At 41.8% G+C, this 21,505-nt stretch overlaps 1 protein-coding gene across 2 annotated transcripts in view; it reads left to right on the forward strand.

Moving 5' to 3' along the window:
- ITPRID2 (ITPR interacting domain containing 2) overlaps nt 1-19,914 on the forward strand; it is a 43,257-nt gene extending 23,343 nt beyond the window's left edge. For both annotated transcript variants that reach the window (XM_054829737.1, XM_054829736.1), the window contains exons 11-19: nt 935-1,026; nt 4,165-5,379; nt 7,800-7,880; nt 8,276-8,403; nt 9,458-9,608; nt 10,752-10,817; nt 11,524-11,937; nt 18,137-18,261; nt 18,664-19,914. In XM_054829737.1, coding sequence (XP_054685712.1) covers nt 935-1,026; nt 4,165-5,379; nt 7,800-7,880; nt 8,276-8,403; nt 9,458-9,608; nt 10,752-10,817; nt 11,524-11,937; nt 18,137-18,247 — 2,258 coding nt within the window. In that variant the 3' untranslated portion in view covers nt 18,248-18,261; nt 18,664-19,914. The remainder of the gene's footprint in view (nt 1-934; nt 1,027-4,164; nt 5,380-7,799; nt 7,881-8,275; nt 8,404-9,457; nt 9,609-10,751; nt 10,818-11,523; nt 11,938-18,136; nt 18,262-18,663) is intronic.
- The last annotated feature ends 1,591 nt before the right edge of the window (nt 19,915-21,505 follow it).

Here is a 21,505-nt window from a genome sequence, read left to right on the forward strand (position 1 = left end):
TTACACTTCTGCAGAGAACTAGGGGTCAGATACAGTTGCCGCCCAGGCTGCCATCTGGCTAAGCAAAATGTTTATGGTGCCATAAGGTAAATCCCATACCTGGTGAGTGCCTCCTGCGTGTAGTAGGGAACGATACACATGCAATACTGTACTGCAGAGCTTGCTGAGTTCTCCTTGAAAAGCAGCTTTGTGGCTATAGTGCTTCCACCAGAGGAAACCGCTTCTGGGTAGCACTGAGGATTTTAGAGTCTCTTTAGGCTATTTTAACACTTACCTAATCTAAATAGAAAGGAAGAAGCAGGAGGATCTTATCTTTTGTGTATAAAATGAGTGCTGGGAATGTGCTTTGGCAGATTGCCCGTTGATGTGTCAGAGATGTTTTGTATTTGTCCGCTAAACCAGTGGAGGACCGTCTCTAGCAGTTCTCAGAGTCCTGTGCATCGCCCTCTCTGCTCATGTGATGGTGTTGTTCTGGGTGTATGGGCTTCTGGGTGTATGGTGTAGGCTGGCAGGAGACGAGTGATCTCCTTTATCTCCATGATCAGGAGGGGTGGTGAATCTCTACGTGTCAATACAAAAGCAACTGTTCCACTGCCTGCATGTGAATTAACCAGTGATTCAGTTTTGTGGAAGGAAAACTCCAGCAGTGGCAACATCTATAGAGTGGGGTTTTTTCCACAGTACAGGAAAGAAAAATGTAAAAGATGGTTCCTCTTCTACCGTTGCTCGAAGTTTCACAAGTAGGGCTTTGCATGAGAAGAGGTTTTGCTTGAAACAAACAATTTGTATTGTTCAAAGTGGAATTTCAAAAGGAATTGTGTTATCCACTTCATGTTACTCTGATGTAAAAGGAAAGCAGGTATTGAATGTGGTTAGGCATGAAAGGTTGTGATTTGTAAAGTAATTACGGTTGGGTTTTGCTTGTTTTAAACAGATCAGCTGTTACGGACCGCGAGTCAGCACTCTGACAGCAGTGGCTTTGCTGAGGACTCCTCCACAGATTGTTCTCCATTTAATCAGCTTCAGGTAAGGTTCCCATGCTGTGGTTGAAATATTATCGATTACTGTGGGACAGTAGGGACCGGGAAGGGATGTTGATGTTTGACTGTTACCGTGACTATCAATCTAGATCCTATAAAACTTCTCATATTCAGAGCTAGACCTATTGAATCCCTTATAGAACTGTGTTAAAATTTTAAAGGCTTTCTGGTAGGATAATCTGGGTGTACTTGGGCCTGGAATAAGCTCTAAATTCAGTACGTCCTGTTTGCTGTTTCTGGTGTGTCTTTTCTCACCAACTGAGGCTCCAGAATTGCAGTCTGTTCCTCTCATGACTGCGGTGGGTATAGATTAAGGTAATGAAAGAATACAGCTTTTCTGCTGATCATTTAATTTCTTGTATCATTTTTGCCTTCCCACTCATTTTCTTTTGCGTATTTTTCTATTTTTTTAGTTAGCAGCTGACAGAAAGTGAAAAACAATTTCATGCTAACTTTACTGTGAAGCTATACTACTGTCTAGTCAATCTCGAGCTCCCACGTTCTTTCTTGTTCCAGTTCCTTTGATCTCGGTCCCAGAACTTGCCGTGATACTGACCAGAGACGGCGTTTCTTAGGGGAGGCTTTTGTTCCAGCATGGTGCTTAGGCGTCTGCTCAATACACACGTTTGCTCAGCAATGTACCTGATATTTTGGAGAGGTGTTCTCTTGCCTCTCCTAAAACATTCACACAGTAATAGCCATGATTTGGTTGGCCTGTCAGTCAGCCAGAGAAAAGTCTTGAGTTGGATCCTGGCCTTAAGGCCATCAGTTAGCTGAATGGGACCTAAACCACAGTCTGGAGGAATACAAAGATGGGAGTCTGGGTATCACCAGGAATATTTCTGTGGCTTACAGCTGCTGAACTTTTTTTTTATGCTACAGTATTTTTTTCCTTGTTGCACACCAAATATTTTTAAAGCTGTTTGGTACTTAATCGGAAGAGATTCCCACCCTCCTCATCCATCAACATCGCTTTTCCATTTTGGTACTGGTATCCTGTGCTTTCCAGTTTAGTAGTTTTTCAACTGAATACCAAAATGAAAGCCAAGACAGTGCTAGTCTTTGTGTCTCCCTTAAACATCAGCTTACGCTTTCCAAGAGCGAGAGAGTGAATAAGGGAAATCGTGAGCCTGAGTCTCTGTAATGAGCATAATAGGTCGAGATACTGGTTCTTCTCTCTACTACACTGGGACTACACTGAAGTTGACAGGCATGTTAGAAGGAGTCACAGGGTAGAGTTGCTCACTCCTGATCTTTATATTGGTTGCAGCCTGATTCAAAGTCCATTAAAACCATGTTGCAACTAAGTGCCCCTTCACTGGAAGATTGGCGGAGTTTATTTTTGTTGGCTGTAAAGGGATGAGATTTTTCTGCTTTCCATTACACTGTTTTGAAAAGATGTATTGAGACTGCACAAGATTTGTGCCATGGAGTCGCTAGGCTCTCTTCTGCCACCTTCACTGCTTTATTCAGACCAACTGCTGAGCTAAATTCTGAAAATATGGGTGAATGATGAAACTAGGGGAAATGAGAACTTGGCAGCTAGTGAAGAGAACCTGTGAAAAGAAGATGAAGGGGATACAGAAGAGTGTATAGCGTTTCTTAAAAGTATGGTAAGTTAGTGCCATCTACTGTTAAATAATTGAGTCTAGCAGCCATAGCATTGCTCTGAAACTCAGGAGAAAACTCAAAATCTGGAACTGTATTGCCTTTCATCCTGGACATCCAAAATAAAGATTTCTAAGGGAGATATTGGCATTAAGATGGGATATTCTGCAGCGGAGATTCATGTTACCAAAGAAGCAAGAATTCTCCATCCAAGTTCTTGAAGTTTTGCTTGCCTGACTTGTAAGTGAACAATGTGATGGAGGAGTAGAGACACAGATATGCACACGTGTAGCACACCTAATTTCACCTAGACATTACAATCTTTTGTTCTTTTAATACCTTTGACTTGAGCAGTATCTGAACCTGTACAGTCTTTCATACAAATCTGTAACTGTGCCACCGAGTGCAATGCTAAGCACATACTTATGAAGTTGACCTCCATGACTGAAATTTTCTTCTAGATGGTTGGAGGAAGAACTATTGCCTGAAGTACACCATAAGTAATCTCTTTAGGAGAATCTCATAGTTAGTAACCTAATGGCAGTGAGAACTGCAGAAGTTACAGATGGGAAAAGCTTCTCTAAATTTCTAGTTCATGCCTCAACTATGGTAAACTTTTAAGACTGTACTTCATAACACCTATTCTTATGAAAATGTCTTGGCTGCTTGTAAATATACGAGTCAATCAGGCCAGCCTAAGGAATATGCTTCGTAATCCATAGATTTTTTTTTTCTCTTCCCCCCCCCCCGCCCTTTCTTATAGATACTTTTCCTGACATTTGTTACCTGTTACATTAGCATCTCCATAATACATGTGCTGTGTTTTAAACTGTGATATAGAATGAAAAGGGGAAGAAGTATTAGGAGAAAGAAAGGGAGGATGAGGTAATAGTACTGGATGCAGTCTTCGGTAGAGATTAGCAGCCTAACGTGAGATTCCCAGTCTCAGACGATTCTGTGACTTAAATCAGGCCGAGTGTATAGGCAGAGTGGTTTTCTCATTCTTAGTGTTGTCCTGTGACACTAGTTTCGCTACAGTCTGCAGTTCTCCTCACTTCTCTGTATGCATGCCCTAATACCACCCTTCGTTTCAGCGCTGTGAACCTTTATATACGGGAGATGCCATGTACTTCCACCCCACTATCCCTTTCTCATCGCTACTTAAAATACTAGCATTTTGCTCTTTTTACTCTTTTACTCTGCTGTCACTTCTGTTCTTCTGGCAATAAAGACTTTATTGTCAAGTCAAAGAAACGTGAATAGTTTGCTCTTATTTTTTTTTAACCCTTTTCCTTTTGCTGCCATACTTCAATGTGCTTCTAACGTCTCTGATACTATGGTTTCTTTGTTCTCCTTCACTGTTTTTTGTGCACACTAACTGCATTTTGTATTATTCATTCTGCTCCCTACCACAGTGCCCAAGGAATATGGACTTGGACTCTTAGGCTGACCCCTGAGAAGGCAGTAGTTGAGTCTCCAGTATGTTCACCCCTTTGCTGGCTCGTGTCTCTTCTAGGTTCAGGAGTCTTTGCAGGGCATGGGAAGCAGTGCTGACAGCTGTGACAGTGAGACAACCGTGACATCACATAGTGAAGAACAGAAGACACCAATAGCCAAGGAGCTGTCCTGTTTCAGTAAGTTTGAGGAGGAGGAAGATGATGATGACGATGATGATGATGATGAAGAGGATATTATCTCTCAAGTAGAGAGACGAAAGGTAGGGGTACCTTCTGAGAACAGAAGGACCGAAGACAGAAAAATTGACTATGAAACTGAAGAAAATCAAGAAGGAGAAAGCAAGTCATCTCATATATCACAGACAGGCCAAGGAGAGGTCAGCTCTAAAGAGGAAGACATTTCCAGTGAGCAAAAAGAATTGGACCTGCTGGAGGAAGGCAGTGTGTTTGAGTTTCCTCAGTACCACACACACCATATCCTCAAGTCGATGGAGTCTCTGGAAGGTGACAGCTCCTCCCCATCATCCGTGGACAGGGTTCACGTCGCCTTGCAAAGAGCCGAGATGAGGATCATCAGCACACCTGATTCCAGGGCTGGACGCACTCTGCTTAAGTCAAAAGATCTCCTGAGGAAGCAGAGACTCTGGTTTGCTGAATCGGGCTATCCTCTAAGGCGGTCTCAGTCTCTCCCAACTGCATTGCTGAATCCAGTGAAAGTGGTGTCCTCTGTGAATGTCCAGTTAACTCCAGGAAAAGAGACTCTATGCAGTCCTCTTTCTTTCACCTACAAGTACACACGTGTGGAGGAAGATGAGAAACCAGTATCTGAGAATGACAAAAGTGAAGGTGAGGCAGCCGCCAGCCAGCCGGTGTGCAAATCCACGCTGTTCATTGCGCCTTCATCCTCCAAAAAAGAAGGGTCCCAGACTGGGCCCAACAGACTGTCTGAGGAGCCCAGTCCCACCAGAGTACAGAGCTGCCCGCTGCACTCGCCGGCACACATGTCCCAGTCGACGTGCTCCCTGCACTCGCTCCCCGCCGAGTGGCAGGACAGACCGCTCTGCGAGCACGTGAGGACGCTGAGCACCCACAGTGTCCCAAGCATCTCCGGCTCTTCCTTCAGCGCCTTGCTTCCCCCCTTCAGCTGTCCCTTCTCTCCAAGGCATTCTGGATTTCCTCATCGACCCCATGCCATCAACCCTCCCTCCACCGTGGAGATGCAGCTGCGCAGGGTTCTACATGACATCAGAAACTCGCTGCAGAACCTCTCACAGGTAAGAGGAAGCCAAATTTTTGCCTTTGGCAAAGAGGCTTACGAAACCAAAAATGTTAATCTGAATATTCCTTTGCATAGTACAGCAGATCAGGAAAAAATGACATTTTGTGCAAGTTTGATTTGCTACTGTTTTAGGAGCTTCTGTTTAAAGTGGCAAATGATCATCTCTCCAGTGCTCCACTATTTTTGCATTTATTTTTTTCTTGTTGCAGTTGACCCAGATTGATTTTTGATTTTTTTTTTTTTTTTTACTTTCGTGATTATTCTTGGGTGGGAGGGAACAGTGTACTCTTTATCAGATATTATTTTAAGGCGATAGTAATTAGCTTTAGATTTGAAAATACATATTGACAATCCTTTGACCTCTTTATTGTCTTGGACATACTTTCTCGTCCAGATGATTATTTTTATCATTGCAAGTCCCACGGTTTCACTAATGATGCCAGTGACGATGTCTGTTCCATGTACATTTCTGTGCTGTTTCCTACTAACCTTTTGCTTGTTCAACTCTGGAGCTAGTCAACATGATGCTGAAGTCATCTGTCTTTTATTAAGAACCCGTTTTGCCACAGTGTGTGAAATTTTGTCTATCTCATAATTCAGCAAAGAAAAGCTTGAAAATGCAGGCAAATTTTTTTTTTTAACTAGTTTCTGCCACACCTTCTGCTCTTTCCCTCCTGGTTGCCAGCTGTCCTTCCTCTGCCATCCCTGTACTGCTGTTCTGTTAGGTGAGCTCCAACTTAGGAGCCTGCAAGCTGCTGCAGGAGGCTACATGGGCAGAGCAGGCTCTGTTTCTTTATATATGAATACATGAACACTCTTCAGTTGTAGAGCTTCAACAATTTCTGTGGGTTTTACCCAAGGACGAATGCATGCCTGCCTGCACCATTGCAGGTGGTAGGCTGTAGTGGGCTTTTTTACCCCCCTGTTGTTTTGTTTTATTTTGCTACTTGTCAAAAGTTAGAGGCTAGTCCATCCTGACTTTGGTTATATCAGCTGGCCTTGCTTCTTGGAGAATGCTTGGGTCCTGGGACACAGCTCTGGAGTGGAAAGCTGTGATCAGTCGTGGTTTGCATCAGCCATTGCTCAAGGTAGTGGGCAGTGTGCCTGGGAGTAAGCATTTGCAGAATTTAACCTTCTTTGTAAAATTTCCTCTTGGGAACCAATTGCAGCCTTGATATGGTTAAGGTTACAGTGTGCTACAGCACTTTTACACCACGCTAACTAAACCTGCTGAAGAAGTTATCTCTCTATTACGTGCGGAACTCATGTTCAAGCTGGTTCAATTAAAAAAACCAAAATTAGTATCAGAGGGGATAATAATATCTCCTAGCCCACTTGTACTTCCAGCGTAATTTGTCTAGACTAGTTCCATTTCAGGGACTTGGTCCTTCTTTTACAGAAGTTTGTATAAAAACATCTTGCTTACAATGCACAGTTTCCTGGCGCTGCTTTTTCCTACAGCCACCAGTTTGGCACGCAGCATACTCAGCTGCTGAAGAAACAGTTGAGATGTTTCAAATATATGATTCTGATTTGAGGAGGTAATAAAGAGGAGTAGATAAATTCCTGATAGAACAAGGAACAGAGAAAACTGGGAGAGGAAAAAAAAACATCCCCTTGATGCGATCATGTTTGAGCAAAACTCCTCTGGATGAATGGACATGCTTCAAATTTTCCATGGCGTGTCGATAGTGCTTTGAATTCTTTCAAAATTATATTGGACAAGCTGTCTTTTTCACATTTGAAAAGGTGAATGTTTTTGCTGCTTCCACTGTTGTTTGTTGTGCCATGTCTCTACATGTAACAGCCCCTGAATTTTAGCTGGTTGCTTCATGTGTTGATGTAACACGCAAATAGAAATTCTTCAACACTTGTGTTTTCATGAGGGATCATTAGCACGCAGGGGTCTTTGGATGTAGGCATGTAGTGAGATTAAAAACCAGCATCAACAAAAAACCCCAAACTCAAAACTGAGAAAAACCTCACAACAAATGTGACTGTAAGCATGATTTGAAAATGGCACACTTTAATTTGCTCAGTTCTGTTTTCTGAGTTGTTCTTTTTATTGTTAGCTAAGACAATCGAGACTACTGAGTTTTCAGGCGCAGCATGCCTGCTGCAGAAAAAACTCAGCTTTTATTCCTACTCACTGTGTCGCACAGGATTAATTTGGTTTTTCACCTGCAGCACATCTGCATTAGAGATGTTTTAGTGCACATGCTTCAGGTAGGAGCTGGCACTGCCATTTTCTAAGGTTTCCTTTTCCTGATAGAATATTTACATAGATAGCAGAAATCGCAGTGCCAGCAAGGTTGTGTTTTAACAGTGCTGTCGGAGTATCTGCGCGTTTGGGAAGATGAGTTCGTAAAGAGGATTGCTGACGTTCCCATTTCAAAATACTTGTTTCTTCCCTAGTACCCGGTGATGAGGGGTCAGGATCTTTCAGCTGCCAGCAGTTACACTACTCAGAGATCATCCATTCTACCTCTCTACGAAGTAAGTGACCCTGTTCACACAGTGGTACTTAGTCAAAATAAAACACAAAGAAACATCCTAAACGTGCCACAGATTGTGCTGACTTTGGACAGTTCCCTGTCTTTGCTCTTAAGAGATAAAAGATGACTCCATCCTGCAAATAATGTTAAGAAGGAATTAATCTAAATACATGGATATCCTTTCATGTGTTTGCTTGTACGATACATCTAGAAATGTTGTTTTCTTGAATTATTGTGAATTCACAACGTGCAGCCTTTGTAGTATACTGAAGTTGCTGAGGTTCTGCTTGACTCAAAGGGCACATCCGGGCAAATGTGGTTATAGGATCCAGACTTATTTTAATTCAATTTTCCATGTAATGCATTATTATCTTACCCCCTCCCCCCTCCCTCCAGAATACTTTCCAGGAGCTACAAGTGGTAAGGCGAAATCTGAACTTATTCAGAACCCAAATGATGGATTTGGAATTGACTATGTTACGTCAACAGACAACGGTTTATCAGCACATGACAGAAGATGAAAGGTAAACTGATCTTTTAAAAAAAAATGAGAGAAAATACTCTGGTACTTCAGGAAACGTGCCGCTGCCCCTGAAATCAGAGCAAAAAATCTTATTAGTTTCAATTTGAACAGTGTTGTAGCTGAGTTTTTGCCAAAAACTTGTTTACTCTCTTCTTTACACGTCTTCATTCTGGGGTGTTTTCTCTTGGTTTCTTCTAATCCCTATTTCTCATTAATCGATGGGGTTTCTTCTTCATCCTTTCTCCAAAGTGATTTTACAGCTGTGGATTTTAAGGATTTTTATCATAGGCTACTTGAACATAGGATATTGAGGAGGGGGAAAGCCTTAAAGATTTTCTGCTTGGATTCCTTCCCCTATATTTGTAGATGTAAATACAGAATGAACATCGTAGCATTCAGATGCTTTTCCAACTTAGAGCGGCCACTGGGCAGGCTATGGATGGCATTCCTATTCTGCATCTGTGTCTTTGTGCTCACCATGAGTTACAGCAGCAGCTGATCTGGAACAATTTTCAAAACTGCTTATACATTTACTTTAGTTGAATCAGCTCTTGACTAATCACTTTAAAAGTAAACATGTTTGAAATCAGTTGGCCTTATTAGACAGTGGCATCCTGGCCAAATTGTAGCTGTGACTGCTTGGGAATCTAGAACCACGCAGGAGAAATAATACGCGATTACTGCGTTGCTCTATGGTTTTTGTTGTTACTGGTTTTAAATTGGATTTGATTAGATGTATGTATAAATGCCGATTTCTTCTGATTACATATATTTAAGCCTTTAAAGCTAAGATATTTGGAGAATATTCTGTGCTATACTATGTTGTTTAGTCTTCTCCATGAAGTGATATGTATTTTCTATAAATGGAGAAAGACTTTTGTTCCATCTAGGCATTCAGCTAATTTTCCTATGAAAGAGGAATTTTCTGTGTTCCACTTTGAATTCCCTTGTATGAAGTCCTTTAGTCACGGGACTGTCCTTCTCAGTTCCCCTTTTGTGGTGTGCAGCTGAGTGCAGTGAATGCCCTTGTTCTTTTTGTGATGGACTTCGTATAGATATGAAGCTGATCAGCTACAGAGCTTGAGGAAGTCTGTCCGCATGGAGCTACAGGAGTTAGAGATGCAGTTAGAAGATCGTCTGCTTGCTTTGGAAGACCAGCTGAGAAGTCTGCACATGTCTTCACCTTACAGACCTCAGACACACGTAGTAAGTATTACTTTTGCAACAACATTATATGTTTTCTCAGTGTAACGTTAATAACTCATGAATGTTAAAACTCTTACAGTGGGATGATATCTGGGGAATCTAATGATGCCGTGTGTATTATCAGGGGTCACATTTTATTATTTTCAGTCAATCTTTCATCTTGGGGAAAAGGTGTGTGAATAGAGGGGCTTTCTTGGTGTTAATACATATCAGTATATATCTTCTGGGGTTTTAAGTCTGAGATTTGAGACCTCTTCTGCCAGTGCTTTCTTCTTTTTCCTCATCATGACCCTGAATTCTCACAGTTTTGGTAGGTAGTGCTCAAGTCTAAAATCTTTGAGGGAGGGTGATGGTCTTCCTGGAGTTTCCCTACACTGATTTTCTTACTTGTGAAATGAGGGCAGAGATGAGAAATGCGCAGTGTTTTTGTCCCAAAAAATGGAGTGTGCTTGCCCTCTAGCTCTGCCAATCCACTGAACAGAAACCCAGGGAAATCCAGTCGTCGTCTTCAGTTTTTTCCTCCATCGCCTTTTGTAGCTCCTTCAGATGAACGTGTGGCTCCCCACCAAACAGTGGGAGAAGCTCTGCTCCCACAGACGCTCCCCAGAAGCACAAGAGAGGCAATAAAAAAGACATTTGCATTTGTTTATTGGCGGCACAGCAATATACTTTCCTTTTTCATTCAGCGGAAGACTGTTCCTCTTTTTTTCTGCTGCAGTTCTGTCATCAGCCAAACAAAGGCAACACAGACGAAAAGTATCATATGTTCTTCCTGGGTTTCATTCCTCTTTCTTAGCCAATCTTCCTCTGTAGAAGCAGCACAGGCACAAGCCGCATTTTCCTTTCAGTACTTTGTCATGGGAAAAAAATTGAAACCCAAGAACAGGAAAATATGGTATTACTGTGATCCCAAGCCAAATTTGCATTCTTTGAACCGTATAAATATCTTTTTATTTGTAAATCCTTTTATAGAAGAGGGTCAGCTTTAAAAATGACTGAAATAAACTTTCTCCAACCGGCTTTGCTTCCTGTTTCCAAGTTTCTGCTTTTACAGAAAGTTGTCTGAGACATAGCATGTTTATGTATTAGCTTCTGACAGTGCTAAAAAAATCCTCAATGCATTAACTTGACTTAATTTTTCAGGGTATGTATGGAAGCAGAAGTGCTGACAATCTATCATGCCCTTCTCCATTGAATGTCATTGAACCAGTAAGTAATTGTTGTGTGCTGTATGTTTTGCTAAGAAGAAGAACCAGGAAGGGATTTCTTAAAAAAAGATTGCAGGAGATTCCTTTTACACATAATCTTGGAAATACTTTACTCGCTTGAGTAGTTCTGTCCAGAACAGCTGCATTTTCCCTTAAGCGAAATTAACCATAGATGTAAACAGCTGTGAAGCCTTGTTTGTTTTTAAGAGGAATATGTAGAAGTGAGATGTTGTTTGTGTTTAGTTGATACAATGACTACATGGTGAGTTTTGTAGGGAAAATTATTTCTCATTTTTCTGTACATTTTATGTTAGGAGTCCTGTGTAAGCTCCTGAACTACTGAAAACAAGTAGTTCAAAGACTGCAGAAAGAAAAGAACAAACTTGACTTGTTTTAGCAGAGAAAAACAAAATCAAGCCTTTACGTGTGCCTCTGTCAATGGCTCTGGCAGGATGCATCCGTATTGCAAAAGTCAGTGGCTTGGGGAACTGCCACAATTCGTATTTATGTTGGCTTTCAAAAAAGCCCATTCCTTTTTATGATCTTTGTTGCAATCATAAAGGCAAAGCATATATTTATTTTATAGCTGTATTTGTTACATGGAGGGAATGAGTAAGTGATTGAATAAATAACAAGAAAGTATAGTTGTGTCTGTATGTGACTTTTTAATATGCTTATTCAGGACTGTTTCTTTTCTGAATCCTCAGGTCTCTGAACTTATTCGAGAGCAGTCATTTCTGAAGTCTGAACTGGGTTTAGGACTGGGAGATCTTGGACTGGAAACTCTCCCAGCAGAGGGTACAGAGTCTGTATTCTCCCATGGAAACTCTGATTCCTCTTCAGTGTGCTCCGGTCATGCAGGTAGAAAAGCTGGTGTTGGATCCTCTGAACTAACAGGAAAGTCTAAGGGTCAAAGCAAGAAGCTATACCGAGCCTCTGTTGCCTTAACACCAACCCCCCCGGTGAGACCAGGTGCTGGACAGCAGGTGGAAAGCTCTGAGGAGCTTGTGGACTCCACGCCAGAGATGGAGCAGAAACTTGAGAAAGTCCCTCTCGTGCCTTCGGTTGATGACATCCACAAAAGCGTGGAGCAGGAGGAGCTGCAGCAAGTCATACGGGAGGTGAGGAGGGAGGGGCTGAGATCCAAGATGTTTGAACAGTGTTTACCGAAACCTAAAGACAGACTAGCTGTAACTCTTGGCCACGGGGGTTTTCTCTTCCCTCTCAAGCCAAGGCTCCACACTGTTACTGTCCTATTTCTAAAGGCTCAGCGCTCATCACCTGGTGTTCAGCTACGGTTGCATTACTGTATTAAGCAGCAGTATTTCAGATTCCCAAGTAAAAATTTCTGTCATGTTTGCTTGCTAAAATGCCAGATTGGAGTTAATTTGAAGTACTGTTTCTGAAATAGTAAATGTTAATACTTTCCCAGTCCCTCTACCTCAAACCACTAAGGACTGTAGGAGTGTAAGTGAAGCACACTGAAGTCAGATGAGAAGTTATTTCAGACTTTAAGACTGATGTTGGACCAATGCTGTTGGACTAATTTTACTTGCAGTCAATGAAAGTGAAGGGTGCTTGGCTATTTTTCCTGCAGGCCGGTTAAAAAACAGGACTAAAACTGCATGTTTTGTTTGTCAGTGACATGACAGAAAGCCTTATGGCAAGTAATATAAATGAGAAAGGGAAGCAAAGAACTTCTTGTTCTCAAAAGCCATGCCTGTGAGAAAGTGGAGCAAGTTCTCTGCTGTGAGTACACAGAAGAGGGGGATGGGCAACCTGTGGGTTTTATTCCCTCTCCGTCACTGGAGAGGGAGCACTTAGCCTTTAGCTGAGGGTCACTGTCCCTTAGCCTTCAGCTCATCCCTTGAAGCTTTGGTGTGGCTCTGCCATAAACCCCTCAAAAGGCCAGGAGAGGCATCATGCTTGGGAATGTACAACAGGCCAGGCTGTAACACTGTGGTACCGGCCAGGTCTGCTTGCTTTGAGGCTGTGAATAACTGGAACCAGCTTTGCCTTAGCTTTGTTTTTAAAACAGATGAGAGGCAGGCCACTCATCTCACAATAAAACATCAGTTGTGATTCCAGAGAGATCTTTTGTCATGCCTTTGCCTCTCTTCTCTCTGCGCAGAAAGAGGCAGAGTGTACTGGACCAGAAGGTATGCTTTTACTCATTGTCTGACCGCAGGACTCTGCCGTGTCTGTCTCTGCAAAGCAGAGATGTTTTCTTGACTGACTCACTGTGGGCTTTGCTGTGCGTAGGCACTTTATGCTTGCACAGTGAGATTTGTGAAGCAGTAGAGCATTACTAAGGAGTGTTCTGATAGAAGATGATGGCTGGAAGCATATGAAGATATTTACTTTTTTTAGCTTTGGGTAACTCTATAAATAACCAGAGCTGAGAGCGCAAAGAATAATGCATAGCCATAAGCATTAACAGTGAGTGAACTCCTGCTGTTAAAAGAGGATGCAGTTTGGCAGCGAGGTGAAATGGAGACCAGCTTTCGATAAGTAGCCTCAATGCTGAATAGTGCTTCACCCCATCAGTAGCCCCATTAGAGTCAGCGGGATGAGTTATGGAAAGTGGCATTATCCTGTGGAAGGAAGGGTACTGCAGTCAGCTTGTGGGGAGGTACCACCAGACAGATGACATCATCGTTACTGTGCTCAGCATTCGGTACCAAACACCCTCTGGCCATCGCTGGTCCTTGCAGTGGAGCTTGTGATGCTACAACTTTACACCTTTACTTTGAAAGCAAAGGGATGAATGAGGCAGGGTGTCAAGCATTCAGTTTTTAAATGTCTCCCCCCTGCCACCCTCCTGCTGCCATCTTTTGTAAAGGCGCTGGAGTAAAGTTGGAAGGAGTCTTGGGAAAGGCCTTGTTTTGGAGATGTCATAAAATATTCCCAGACACCCCAAATTCTTTCTCTGGTCCATTTTTTTCCTTTCATCCCTTTTAAAGCTGTTCTTTGCTTAATGCTCAGAGAAGGCTTGCACATGAGTATTTATCACACCTTGCACTTTGCTGCCAATTCTGAAGTGAAGCCAGGATTTGTATCATTTGTATCATGTCTAGCCCTTCCGTAAAAACCTGCGTGTCATAGTGGTGGTGTGGTGGAGGATTGCTAAAAGAGAAACTGAGAGACAAAGGCGAGAGCTGTAACTCAAATGTACTGTAAAAGCAGCAGAGACAATAAAGGGAGCTGTAGTCAAAGTACAGAGTTATTTCGGTCAATATTTTCTCTGAAGTTAGCCTGTGTGAAAGTTCCTCTTTAACTTCATTAATGGATAGCACATAAAGATGTGTACTCTTTGCACAGAGATTGTTCTTTGGGTTGTGTGGCACTGAGGACATTGTAACGCTGAAAGAATCCGCACTGAACTGAGAGGCTACTATTCAAAGATGAATAGTCAGCAGATAATTGAGCTTGACTCACTTCGTAAATGTTTGAGCACACAGAGAGATTGTCCTTCAGTGTAACTTCATTGGCAGCCTGTTTCGGATCAGCCCTGATTCTCAGCATGAGAAGTTTTGCAGGTCAGAATGAAGATACATTGGCTCGAAGCACCTGGTAGTTTTTGCGGAGCCAGGATATGCTATTAAGTACTGGTCAGGAAAATCTTTTGTATTTCGTAAAAGCTAAAACAGAGCATAAATTGAAATATGTCTTCCGTAAGTAGTTCTGTAGTTAACAAAGGAATTGCAGTTTCGTTGTCAAAAGAAATCTGGTAGGGTGCATTCTTGATGTGTGCACTCACAAATGTTAAATCCTTCCTTATTCCTCCCATTCTCTGTAGCTGCGTGACCTCATGTTGGGCGAAGAAAAGTCAGGCAGCGTTTCAGAATATGCCTGGGTGGGTTGTAATGCATGTGAGCTTTGACCTGTAACTATTTGCTGGCATTAAAAACCCCTGTGGTGTTAATTTTTATCGTTAACAGACTAACTCCCACGGAAAAGTATTCAACAATGCGAAATGTTAAGACACCAAACAGCGGCCCTCTTGTTTTGGTGTAAATACAGCCTGACCTCCACTGGAGTATTGTATGAAGCACTTATTGCTTGACTCGTAGGTCACAGTGTCGCTAGGAGTGTCACCGGGCCCCTCACTCTGCTTTTCTGTGGTTTAAAAGAGGTGATAGTTTAGAAAGCTTTCTCCTTAAGAGCAATGTGGGATTTGGTTTTGCTAACAGTTCTCCATTGTGAATGACATTTAATGAAGTTATACTTTAAAGAAATGTCTGATTTTCCTGTCAACACTGTTTTTAGAGGCTGTAATGGATCTTTATGGGAGAGAGATGATTTGATAGAGAATATTCCCTTTTCCGTTTTCCATTCAAATCCATGTTAGCTCAGCATCTATCAAAAATGTCTGTTGGTTGTTCATACTTCCCTTGTGCAGGTGTTGGGTTCCTCATCTTACTATCTTGAGCATAAAAACTCACCAGCTGTTGCCATGAAGAGTGGCACAAGAAGAAAAGAGTAGAAAATAATTCTTTTAATTTTAGAAAATGTGCCTCAGATTAGGAGTATGAGGACTGTGAAAAGATGAAGAACATCCATCTCCAGAATTGCCACTGTGGCAGCATTGGAACAGGCTGCCCAGAGAGGTGGTGGAGTCACCATCCCTGGAGGTGTTCAGAAAACATGTAGATGTGGCACTTCGGGACATGGTTTAATAGGCATGGTGGTGTTGGGTTCACTGTTGGACTTGATGATCTTAGAAGTCTTTTCCAACCTTAATGATTCTATGATTTCACTCTCAATCAGTTCATTATTTATCAACAGCATAATATTACGCTAATGGTAATTCTTTCATAGAGAGAAAGATCACTGGTTTACTGTAGTAAAACTGTCTATAAATGTGGTGCTGTGCTATTAATGCAATATGGAATATTAGTGTTGTATCAATGTAGTATATGTACCATAAATGAATGGGTTCTCTCCTCTTTCAAATGATGAATTTTTCATTCAGCTGCTAAAAATACCAGTACAGCACTCATTGACTACTTCTGTCTTCTGTACGGAGGGAGCCTTGGCAGCGGGCTGTGCCCTCTGCAGAGTAAATGGAAGGTGCTCCTTGCCCTAAATCATTTGTAATGAAAAAAGCAAACATTGGCAATTGTCATGACACACGCATGGGACTGAGTCACTGCAGGAATCGATGCCATGCTCGCCATGCGGGAATGACCTTGAGGAGTCTGGAAAGGAGGGGGGGAAGCAGTGGCAGTGGGAAGAAGCAGTGGAGGGTGGCCTTGTTTTCGTCCGGGCGGGAAGGTGAGAGGCAGAGGGCTCAAGTGATCCACTAAGGTCAAGCCAGAAGTTGTTGGAAGAGCTGAGAATAGAACAGGAGCTGCTTCCCTTCCAGTCTCCACCTTGCCACAAGACTGTCTGTCATACTAGACCATTTACTTGCTAATTTGGGAAGCTTTTATCAGTTTTCTTTGGAAAGTGAGGTTTATTTTTGTCTATCCGTTGAGAGAAGGACACAGAATGACTGTTTTGGAGCGTACTCGCAGACCCACCCCGTGTGATACTGGAGAAGGAAAGCGGAGAGCAGAGCAGGACTCTGACCACAGCGGCCTGCCGCACAGCCAAGGTGCTGTTTCCCTGTGCCAGCATTTCTAAAGCCCTTACCGCACTGACAGCGGTCCTAAAGCTTTGTCCGTCTGTGTGTGCATCAGCATAGACATCCTCAGGACTTGTGGCCATTGGTATGCCAGGTCCTGTTACACACCGGCTTTTCTTTTGTCGGTTAATCAGCAAACAACCCAACTGGAAACCTGTTTCCCAATAATAGTATAGTCTCTGAATATCTGCTTGATGCAAAGTAGGAATGAAATGAGGAACTTTGCCACTAATGGTTTAGGGATTGAATTGCTTGCCAATGAGAACAAGGGATAAATAGCCTGTTGCTAATGCTGCTGCCACCCTTCTGACGTTGTTGCTTAATCCTTTTGACGCACCAGGAAAAGGGGAGACTTACAAGAATAATTGCAAGATGCTCATCAAGATCATGAGAGGGCTACGCAAACGTGGCAAGGCCGTTGGGAAGGCTGGGTTTGAGTAAATACTATTCCCATGGTATTGTTGGGCCATCAGAACATGAAGGGATTCGTTACTGGCAAAACTGGGATTAGAAATTTGGGCTTTTTTTCTGGCATCAAGTCTCATGTTCATTACTGATACTCAGGCACTTGAAAGCTACTTTGAAATGACACTATGAACAGTATTTTCTTTAGTCTAAGATCAGCTATTCGTGCCAGGAAATTATTTGCCCTTTTCATAAGAGAAAGAAAACCGTGTTGCTTAACTGGGCTGAGTAGTGCTTCTGTGAGTGACCCTGGCGGCCAGGCTCTGGCTCCTACCCCCTGCGCTTTCTCGCTGTCATCGTACTCCCCTGTGCTTGGAACCGCATCTGACTTGTCAGTGCTTCCCCAGGTGAAGACCATCCAAAAAATGAGTTGGTGCCAAAGATTTCTTGTACTTGCGAGGAGCCCGTATTGTTTTTCTTTGTCATGCTCTGCTTCTTTCCGGTATAACATGCCGTTTTAGAGCTGGATTTTGCCTCCTTTTCTCCTTTTTCTTTACTGTGGCCGTCAATGCTCTGTTCTTTGTTCTAGCCTCAGTCACGCTCAAGTGCCTGCGAGTAGTAACTCCTGGGTTTGTTTTACCCAAAACTTAATGGGTAAATGCTTTGTTGCAATCCTGTGAAAAATAGTCTTTGCTGGCATAGATCATATCCCAGGGGCCAAGCGATGATGTGAGCAACTGTTGAAGTTCTCTGTTTGCTGCTGAAAGTATGTAATTAGGAGTCATCTCCTTTTGATTTGTATGAAAACAGCAGCTCATGTTCATGGACTTGGACCTTTCCTACTGCATAATCCATTTGTGAGGCAGATGGGTCCTGCCTTCCTTTTCAAGAAGTAATGGCCAATGTCAAGAAAGTGGTGCATTTGGGGCGCTTTTGATGTGTATATCCTGAAATGCCATTTTCAGAACTTTAGCATAGTTGAAATGTGTTTTTTCTTGACATAAAATCAGTAATCCTAAGTGTAAAACACAGATATATTTACCATCTGGAAAAATAAAACTACTTTGGTTTGCATTTATATGATTTGTGAGAACTTTAAAATTACTTACAGTTATTTTTCCAAGAGAAACCCTTATATTTTTCCATTTGCATTTTTTTGGAAGTTGACTTTTTGGTATTGTACATTTTCATATGTCAATAATGTCAAACATATCTGCAATATCATTTAGTTTTATCCGTTGGTTATATAACTTACTGACCTTAAAACTTTGGCTAATCCCTTTCAGATCAAGGAATCTATTGTTGGTGAAATAAGACGAGAAATAGTAAGTGGATTGTTAGCAGCTGTATCGCCCCAAAGCAGATCTGCAACTGCAAAACAAGATACACAACCATGAAACGGGTACTACAGGTAATCTGTGGCGAACTGCCACAACCAGATTTTTTTTTTTTTTTGTCATATGAAATATCATTATTAACTTAAATCTGGTTTTGTTTGCATTTTCCCCTTGAAGCATAAGTAATCAAAATGGAAGTTCATTAAATACAGAGGTTACTGATAATCCTGCATAGCTTTGGAAATTCATCTGGTTTATAGTTTGGCCCGTTCTACTGACAGCTTTCATGAAGTGGTCCTGGATTTTTGGTTTTGGTGTACTCCGTGATGACTTCGCATGTGAATGCATTGTGCGAGAGGATTTCTGTAGTTTGCCTGCCTTAGATATGAATATTATCAAAATATATACTTAAGCATAACAAGCAGATGTCTGAAAATCTAATTTAGATATTCGTCTTGCTTTTTGTTTTCTGTAAGGTTGGATGTAGTCCGAAATGCTGTGGGATTCTGCTTTGGGCGGCGTACGCTGGCGAAAGTGTCAAGTTATTTTTGCTTCAGGAGATGTTAAAGCTGCTGAAATAGGCTACTGTATTCGACGCTTGGTTCTATGATGTGTACCTTTTCCTTGAGGTCATCTATAAAGACTTAGACACTTTAACTAGTTCATTACTTTCCTTAAAGCATCAACAAAACTGTGGCTCTCTGAAAGGTTTTGTATTTATTTGTATGTCCGTGTTGTAAATTTTTATGTAGCTAATTTCTTTGTTTAATGATGCATCATGAAACTTGAAGATTTCCAGACATAACCAATTTATAAATAACACACACGCATTCAGCCTAGCTTTTTTTAAAAAAAAACAACAAAAAACACAACAAAAAACGCCCCAGAAACACTGACCTCTGTGAGGTATTTACTGTGCAATAACTGATCCACTTTAAGAGCTTGAAACAACCAATAATGGTTTCCACTGCTGTTACTTAGTGCCACTTCAAAAGAAGGAAACAATCCTGATGTAAAGATTGCTGTTAATTCTTGGGGCGGCTACTATTAGCAGAGTGGTAGAATGGCATGAGGTTACTTAAAACTACTTAAAGTTCTGACACTGAAAGCCTTATCTTTGTGTAGAAGACAACTTTTAACTAATTTTATTTACTTCCTTACTGTTTGCCCATCCCTCTATAGAAAAGTGCCTTACTTTAAGCACTGTTTTTTGTCTGTGTTGACTGTTCTCAGTCACACCAAGAGAAGTTCTCTTCTGCTTCATATTAACCAAAATGCAATAAAAGTACTGATCTTCTGAAAGCAATTAGGATGTGCAGCTGGGAATGGATGAACGACCTTGCTTGTATTATGGGGAAAATGGAAAAAAAACCTCGTTCCCTTCCCCATCCCTCACTGAGTGTATTTTCAGTTAGCCTGGTGAACGTGCGTTTGTTCCAATGGAGCAAATTGGAAGTCATTGGAGGTTTTATGTGGTCAAATAGACATTTAGGGGATATGTAATATCCCGTTTTGCTGTGCTTGGAATTTCTTTACTCCTTTGCCATTTCCATCTACTAAAACTCTTTACACTATGTCAAGGTCTTTAATCAAAAATAGTTTCAGATCTAACAATATTATATGAAAAAGTTTATAAGATTTTAAATTGTGTTAGGAAGACACACAAGGGCTGATTTCTTAAGTAAAAAAATGTATATTAAACCAATAAAATATTTATTTTGCCTATAGTCTGTGTCAGTGTTTTTCATTGTGCATGGTTTACTTTTAAGCAAAATAAGTAACATAGATTTGATCAAATAGTACACAGAATGGGGAACCGCAGGAAAGCTCAGGACTTGGGTTTGCAAAGCTTTCAGATGTGCAGGGGACCCTATATGCTTTGGAAGTGGGAGACATAAATTTCAGAAATGTTGGCACTTAAAACCAAACTTAAAGTTGTTGGCTCCTGTTGCGACTCCAAGAATTGGGTTGGTCTTGACCTCTCCTTAGAGTTTGTCCCTGTGAATAGACGCAGAGCTTTCTTGAAATCCTCATGCTACCTGTTTAAAAGCTGAAATATTAGCTCCGACAGCACTTATGCACGGCAATCCGTATGACGTGGTAAGCTGCAGTAGGTTTCTGCTGTCCTTTGCAGCTTGCATGAGTCCTCAGTTCCATTCCAGAATGCCACCGGAGAGTAACCAGCCAGACCCAAGCGCCTACAACCTTCCTTCACAAATGTGCAAACCCCAAACCTATTCAAATAATCGCAGCAGCAGATGCTCCCCTTGTCCCCCAGCCAGGTTAATTAGCGCACCCGACCGTTAACATAGATCCTGTGCCCGTGTACTACTCAAAGTGTCGTTCCAAGAAAGGTGGCACCTGTGGCTCTCCTGGGGCAACGGAGGAAAGCAGTTAAGGTGGCCGTTGAGCAGTGGCTGCCAGCAGTATCCTCTGCGGGTGCAGCAGCCTGGCTTAAAGAAAAGTCACTTGTAGGTAACGTCCCAGAGTGTCTGGGGCGCTTCAGCTCGTAGCTTGTAAGAACATCTCATCTCAGCAACGCAGACTCTAATGTTTAATATTTCCTGAGAAATGAAAAATAGTGCCAATTTTTCATCCTGCTGATGGAAGGCAGATTTGTGAGGTTCTGGCATAATTTAAAATAAAGACATTTCAAAATGACATTTCTAAAAACTGTACTGAAACTAATGAATATGGAAGCACCTATTTTTCCATGATCCCTGTAACAGATTTTTGCCATTCTTTAAGACACTTCCAGCTCGTATTTTCGGAGTGACATTTATCTAGATACAGGAATGAATGTCTATAAACTCCTGTTTAAAAAACAAACAAAATTGTAGTGCACTGCTGTCATATAAATTAAGCTGAACTGGTATCAACCTCTATTGACAATTCTGCTTGTGCCTTAGGAACAGCTGTCATCATTATTGGACACGCGCCTAACCTGCGTGGCTTGCCCTTTAGTAATGTCAATTCAACTGTAATGATTTTCTGAGCGTGGACGGTTTTTCTTTTGTTTAATGATTGAAGCTGCAACTTTCCTAACAAATCAGGGTTGTCTTTTTTTCTGCCAACCTGCAATTTGATATGGATTCTATGAGATTAAAACAGCTTTATTAGTAGCTGATAAATATTGGTCAATCAAATTTGGTGTGAATAAAGCCGGCAGTAATGCCAGAGATATTTTGGATGCTTTTCTAGACTTCACTGTGATAGCGGTCTTTGTGGCTGCCAGTTGGCTGCAGCAATGTAAAGCCACGGGGTGGATTTTGGAAACCCTAAGAGCTAGCTGTTTTCTGTGGGTACAGGACAGTTACA

Source organism: Grus americana, chromosome 6 (genome assembly GCF_028858705.1).
Source record: "Grus americana isolate bGruAme1 chromosome 6, bGruAme1.mat, whole genome shotgun sequence".
NCBI lineage: Eukaryota > Metazoa > Chordata > Aves > Gruiformes > Gruidae > Grus > Grus americana.